Source organism: Oratosquilla oratoria, chromosome 9 (assembly GCF_046742065.1).
Source record: "Oratosquilla oratoria isolate Oo_2021 chromosome 9, ASM4674206v1, whole genome shotgun sequence".
NCBI classification, from domain to species: domain Eukaryota; kingdom Metazoa; phylum Arthropoda; class Malacostraca; order Stomatopoda; family Squillidae; genus Oratosquilla; species Oratosquilla oratoria.
The window spans coordinates 47,237,738-47,245,237 of record NC_134785.1 but is presented as its reverse complement, the minus strand read 5'-3'; the positions used below and the strand labels follow the sequence as shown (position 1 = coordinate 47,245,237).

Here is a 7,500-nt window from a genome sequence, read left to right as displayed (position 1 = left end):
AGCTTAGCAAGAGGAAGTCTACCTTTCCTCTGTGCTGCGTCGCCTATGTGGCCTGCGTCGCCTATGTCGCCTGCGTCGCCTATGTGGCCTGCGTCGCCTATGTCGCCTGCGTCGCCTGCGTCTCAGTTTGAGCTTAGGCTTAAATACTACTGTTGAGAAAAAGGGTAATAATGTAACGAGAATATACATTTTGGCGATGATTACACGGATACAAACGGGGACTGCACAAGTCATGAACTTCATGAAAAGGTGCAAATCAGTTCGTTTAGGAGTTAAGCATGCATTTTATCATTTTTCCGATATTCAAAGTACAATAGTTGACTTATTTCTACCAGTCCATCACGGCAGACTATTTTTCTTCCGTTATGGAGATGGCCGAGAAGAAATGCTATGGCCAATGACTGGCAACATTCTAAACGGTGTTGTTTTGTAAACATCATACCTGACTGGAATATATAAACACGGGATCGCATTGGAAAATAGCTGTTCGTGCACGATGGGAGAAAGTGGACGTTTATAGAAACAGAAAATATAAAAAGGAAATGGCAAGGAAACGTTACATTTTAAGATTTCCAGAAACATAAAAATTTCATTTCTTCATTGTTAGTTGATTATATGTTATTATTATTATCATTATCATAATTATCGTTATCATTGTTATCAAGATAATCGTTTTTACCATTCATTTATATGCAGGCTATAAGTATATACATATATATATATATATATATTTATATATATATGTATACATATGTATATATATATATATATATATATATATATTTATATATATGTATGTATGCATATATATATATATATATATATGTATATGTATACACACATATCGTAAACACACACACACACACACACATTTATATATATATATATATGTATATATATATATATATATATATATATATATATATATATATTATACATACATGTGTACATGTACATAAACATGCACCAAGTGGTGAAGGAGAGGGAGAACTGGAAGATCCAAGGCCATAGACAAACTCAGTTAAGCAGAGGAAGCCTCTACTCATATCTGCCTCGGCTGCGCGGGAACTCCAGGTAACTTTACAACTGTGCAGTGCTGGTGTTATTTATACAGTGCATTTATCTCTACACAGTTTTTATTTACTCTTTAGAATAAAGAATATAGAGAGTGAAAGTGCAATATTTTATGATCACATCACATCATACTTACCTAAGTTGGGTTATTGAGCTTTACAAACATCAAGAGGGATTTATTTACATTTTCTTTGGTACTCGAATGCTTGTCTCTGATTTGTCAGAAGCAAAATGTCATTCGTGAATTACACTGACTCTTTCTGTGTGATTATGTATGAAGTCAGCTTAGTGGTAACAACAAACAACAGGGAAAGGGGAAGATGGAGGGGAAGAGGAAGGGAACGGGGATGGGAGGGGAATGGAAAAGGATAGGATTGTTTGACGAGGTCCTTCAGCTTCTCTATTTTTTTTATTTCTTTTTTACAACAAGACAGTTATCTGCTGACGCAAGGGTGATGATGACTGCCGGCCTATCCTTTAGATCAGGCCACACATGAGCACTTAGTTATGTCTCCCATCATAAAAGAATCTTGCCTGGCTGGTCTGTGGAGTTCTCACTCAAGTCCTTAACATATTGACGTATGCATTCAATACCACGTAAGATACTACTAAAAGGAATTGAATTACCCAGAGTCTGAATTAACTTCTGTAATGAGTCGGCATAGTTTCGTCAGAAAGCATGATGGCTAGTCATGTTGTCACTGTAACTTGAGCTACAATGATTCAGTGAAAAGGAAACACTGCGGAAAAATGATGGTCGTATATTTAAAGAAAAGTTCACAGCCCAGGCGGGTCGATACATTGTGCACCCACAGGCCTATACAATGGAACGTAGTGCTAAGTTCTTGAGCGAATACGTGTCACTTCTGAGACGCGTATGATTATAGTATATCATCCAGCTGTCACAAAAGCAGCAACAACCATGGAAGGGTTAAAAAATCGACAACTGTCTGGCAATATTTTTTATATAATTTTCATTACGCCAGTGGCAAGTGCGCGGTAAAAATCATGACTGTTATAATTCTTATCGTTTGAAAATTGTTATAGTGTGTGGTGGTTTTGACCATCCCGGACTATGCAGCCGGTTATATACGCCCACATTTGTGAGCTCCACCCACGCACTTCATGTAGATTACAATCTCTGGGTTTCGAACAATGGGTAGCAATACCGTAACGCATATAAAAGCAAGGCAAAGATTGATCAAGGTTTCAAGGCACGAACCGGCAAGGGCTGAGGGGGGGGGGGACGTCGGGGAGCAAGGCATTGTGGAAGGTCACGGTGACTTTTAGGATCAGGTACAGGTTCGGTAAGGTGGTAAGAACTCCCAGAGTTGAAAAGCCTGGTGAGTTCACGAAGGAACCGAGCTTACCCTGACTGCAAGCTTGGAGAGTGAGGTGACGGCGCCGTAGTCCGTCATGATAGCTAGGTTCTGGGGATCCTGGGCAATGCGAGCGATGGCCGCGCATACCGCTGAGAGGACCGACTCGCACCCGCTCTCCAGCAGCGCCACCAGGAGCTCAATGCCCCCCACTAGGCTCCGCACTACCTCCGCCAGGCCCTCCTGATGAATATAAAGGTATTTGTGACAGTCATATGAACATGCTAGTGGCTCTGAGGGTACATTGCAGGAAAAAGGTTGGTTCGAGTCCTATCCAAGGCTGAAAAAAATCATCCCAGCACTGCGAACAAGCTCTTCAATTCTGGTGGGCAAGGAGTAGTGTGTGTGTGTGCATGTAGGGTTACAGTGTTACCCATAGACCGAGCCATATATGAGCTCTGACCTCATTTAGGGCGGTAATAGAAGTCAATCACAAGCCCAACATATGATCCAAGACAGTGGTGAGTCACATGTTCGGTATTATAAATGTGGGTGGGTGGTATCGCGAAATACCTGGGACGGCACAGTATGTCTAGAACAGCTTTTCTCAAATTGGGGGAAATTTTGCCCTAAGGGCGGGGGTTGAAGCTACCAGGGGAAAATAATTACACTGCCTACAAGCAATATAAAATCACTAATCTAATTCTAAAGTTACTATGTAACTGCGAGTATATGTTTATCAGTATATTTGTACATTTAGAAAATGAATTAGTAAATAGTCACAGTGTGTTTTGACTACTCTTTTTTCTAGTACACATAAAGGAGGAAATCTGGATGTTTGAACTAGTTGTAAGAGGAAATGGCAGAAAAATTGGGAACCACTGGTCTAGAAGAAAAGGGAAGCTAGAAAAGATGCAAAATATATCACGTGCTGTATCTGGAGTACAAATTAAAGTGCCTGGAAGACGTCTGCCTTGCCAACCAAGTTGTGCTTGATCGATTGATTTGAAGTGCGTGGTGCTATGTCGTGACTATCAATGGACCACTACTAGCTCCCTCCAACACTATTGTCTGTACTATCCATACTCTGACCCAGTGTAGATAGTCACAAAGATTTAGGGATAATAGTAGACAACTGTTTCCAATTCCATGCACATACAAAAACTACGGTTGATAAAGATGCTGGGTTAGCCAAGAACCTGGTTAGATCTATCCGTTGTTACTCTAATGACTTCATGTTAATTCTCTGTAGAGCCCATTTATGATCACTGCTTGAGTTTGGTTCCATAGTATGGAATACTGGCTACTTGAGTTATCTGAGACTCACTGAGTCGGTGCAACACAGTTAGACCAAATAGATGGCCTCTCAGAATTAAGTTACACTGATCGTCTTGAATCTCTCAATCTGTATTCGGTACAAGCGAGGCAAGCTTCTGAGAGCAGATCTTCTTAAGTGCTTGTCACTCTTCCATGGCCATTCCACTATATCAACATATTCACTTCCTCAGCTTTAGCTAGGCCATAGGTTTAATAATAGCCAAAGCACATGCTCCCACAGAAATGCGGCAAAAGATACTTCAGTGTGAGATACATCGAACCTTGGAATTCCCTCCCAGATACTGTTGTGAACTCTAAAACCAAGAGGACTTCTTCATTGCCTCTGTGACTCCCTGTTCATGTACACTAGATCAGCGTTTCTCAACCAGGGTTCCCCGGAACCCTAAGATTCCGCAAAAGGTCCCTAAGGGTTCCACGAGAACAAGTGAGATAAGCTAATGCACTTTTGATTTTTTATTTCATATACGTAATATAATTAAACACGCACGACATATTCTTGGTTATTATAATAATGTAATATAGACATCATCCTATCTAACCTATTATTACGATAGAAATAAAATGAGAAAGATATGTTATATATATATATATATATATATATATATATATATATATATATATGTATATATATATATATATATATATATATATATATATATAAAATATATATATATATATATATAATATATATATATATATATATATATATATATATATATATACAATAAAAAATAAATTTCTCCAAAATGTTTCAATGTCACAACGTCCCTAACCGAGTTGAACGGGGATCCGGCAAAAAGGGGACAATCACGGACCCCGTCACACGGGCCATCCTTGTAAGGATATAAATCGCATATACGCGGTCGCGGGTAGATTGCATCGTGAATGTGACCGGCGACCGTGTTCTGTGATTCAGACACCATGCCCGCGAAATCCGACGCAAACAAGAAGTGGCGTCTTCGTCACTTTTGGAATTAGGTTACAGTTAACCGAAAAATTTCAAAAGCTTTTATACAGGGCAACAAGAACCTATATGACCAGTTACGGAATGAACATACCCGAGCTTTTCCAGGTCTGTACGGAGCCGTCAAATCCTTCTGTGTCAAGTCGTCTATCCGAGAATTTCATCGAAAAGTGCTCAAGTTTAACGAGACACTACGAGAACTTGAAGGTTTTCAGTACTCTGATGAAATGTTTGACGATCTGGAACTTTTTGACGGAGAAATCGACGATAATGTTTCCGAAAGTTTTGCGAAACACTTTGCCGGGTATACGAACTTTATGAAAAGTGGCGGAAAAGCTGACCACAAAAACTATCAGATGTACTATCTTGACAAGGCCTTCCAAACGTTTCACCGAGCCAAACGAAATAGCAAGTATGCCATCAAGAAAGTGAGGGAAGAAGCGCGGAACCAAAGGAAACTCAACAGTCCTCCAAGGTAACAAGTCCTCAAAGGTCGCAAGTCCTCAGTGGTCGCAAGTCCTCTGTGGTTGCCACATGATCCCCAGCACGGGATCCCTATCGTGGAATTAAAGCGAGGAAACCTGCGGCCGTAGGCCGCTCTGTGCGCAGCCAAGCCCCCGGCGAAGCCGGGAAGGGCAAAGCCCGCGACTTGTATATATATATATATGTATATATATATATATATATATATATATGTATATATATATACATAAATATATATATATATGTATATATATACATATATATATATACATATGTTTACACATATATATATAGGAAAACGGTAAACACCAGATTCAACTGGAGGGTTTATTTGCCCGACGTTTCGATTCCCGTCCAGTATTCGTCTTCAGGGGGTATAAGGGTTACAAGATTGTGCACTCCTTATAAATCGCCGAAATGGTAAACCTGGGAAAGGTTCACCCACTCAATAAATTGTACAAAGCATACTTCATTACAATAATAAATACATTACAATAGAAATGAAATATTGGTACCAATTAGAATAAAATAAAATACAAATAAAAAGTTACATGGTTGTGAACATAAAACAAGCGAAGCAAAAGTAACAATACGTGACACTACCGTAAAAACAACAGACCATAGGACAGAGATGTAAATAGAAGTGGACCAAATGTCCGAAATGAAGTGTCAAGAACAAACGACTAAATTACAATCAAACAAAATACACTACAAAAATACAAATGAAATAAGTTACATGGCTGTGAACAAAAAAGCGTAGCAAAAAAGCCTCAAACGTAACACTAACGTAAAAACTTGAGGACATAGGACAGAGACGCAAATGAAAGTGGACCAAATACTCCATAAACAGCCTTAATCCAGCAATACCATTACAGGCAGAAAAGGTTTGACGCTACACATTTCACATAATTTAAGGAAGTTTCTTACAGACAAATGAAACATCACGCACTATCTACAACGAAGTTATTGTCGAAGTAAATAATCATGGCTTTCAACAATGATGGTCGATTCAAAAGTCCCACCTTTAACAGATAAATTTACAAGATGCACTCGTCACATGCACTCGTCACACCTACCCACCTTCTCTTGTTGCAGACAAATGCAAATGGCGGACGCTGCCGAGGCTTGAACCCTTCTGTTGGGGTTCTTGAGGTGTGACCACAGAAGCCTTAAGCCGTCTTGCTCCAATAGGGCGTCCAAGGCGTCGTTGTCATGGGCACAAGATCCAAGAGCTCGGGTGACATTGAGGAGAAGAGCATCAGAGGTTCTCCGGAGGAGTTGGATGAGTGTCGAGATGCCGTCGCCCTTCTGGATGACCCTGCAGCATTCGGTATCTGTAGCCACTTCGCCCAGGGCGCCTACAACGTTGGTTAGGACCTGTGGGAGAGTCGATCGTTGCGATCACATTTTCGTCCCTTCCCACTGTGTTGGCGAAAACATTCAGATAAATTTTTTCATGAGTTTCAGAATCGCGTCTTAAACAAGGAAATTATCTGCATTTAGAAAAGGCAAAGGGAATGCACTGACAGTTTCCGACGGTATGACGTCATACTGGCAACCACCTACTCTCTCATCCGGGTGACTCAAGAGTGCGACTAGTACAGGCACTGCACGGAGACGTTTGATGGGTGGTACGTGACTGGGTGTACAGGCCACATGCCAGATAGCCCCTGTCACGGCTTCCAGCAGCTCCACTTTCTCAGCCTTCGTGCCTGCAGAAAGGAATTGGATGGGAAAACTGTCAGCTGGTGTGGAAGAGCCTTTGTTTTCTCTCTGGGATTCCAGGTCCCGACTAACTGGAACAAACACTCGATGCAGATTGTCTTACAAATATTTGAGCACTAAATGCCCGAAAAGAAGACAGTGTTGCTGGATATTTACAACGTCTGAAGGGACTGAATTCTTTTGATACTATGTCATAGATCTAGGCATTTATATACGTATATACAGGGGGTAATTTTTCTTGCACAGTATCTATATCCGTATTTACATTACTTCGTACCTCATGTAAGTGATGTTATTTGAAGTTGTACGAAATACTACTACTCACCAAGTATGGCGGTGTACCGTTCAGGGCCTTATTCATACAGTTTAGTTTTGTGAGCTGGTCTGCAAAGTTGTCGCGTGGATGACATGTCGTTTAGTACAAACTGTTGCAACATGCAGGTCGTGTGAAGCGGTGAACATGTGCATCTACGTTAGAGTTGCCAGTTATGAATATCTGTGGGTGTATCCACCGGGTGTACCCGGGTTGGATCACAAATCGAATACTAAATATTTATTAAGTCGTATGCTGCAGAACAATAAAAAAGATGCTCAAAA

General features: G+C 40.5%; 1 protein-coding gene across 1 annotated transcript in view; it reads right to left on the bottom strand.

Moving 5' to 3' along the window:
- Positions 1–7,500, bottom strand: part of gudu (Armadillo repeat-containing protein gudu) — a 94,099-nt gene that overhangs the window by 40,535 nt on the left and 46,064 nt on the right. Inside the window, exons 17-20 of the mRNA XM_076189698.1 lie at positions 7,330–7,399; positions 6,745–6,974; positions 6,259–6,555; positions 2,445–2,636 (exon numbers count right to left, since the gene is read on the bottom strand). Of these exons, the coding sequence (XP_076045813.1) occupies positions 2,445–2,636; positions 6,259–6,555; positions 6,745–6,974; positions 7,330–7,399 (789 nt within the window). The remainder of the gene's footprint in view (positions 1–2,444; positions 2,637–6,258; positions 6,556–6,744; positions 6,975–7,329; positions 7,400–7,500) is intronic.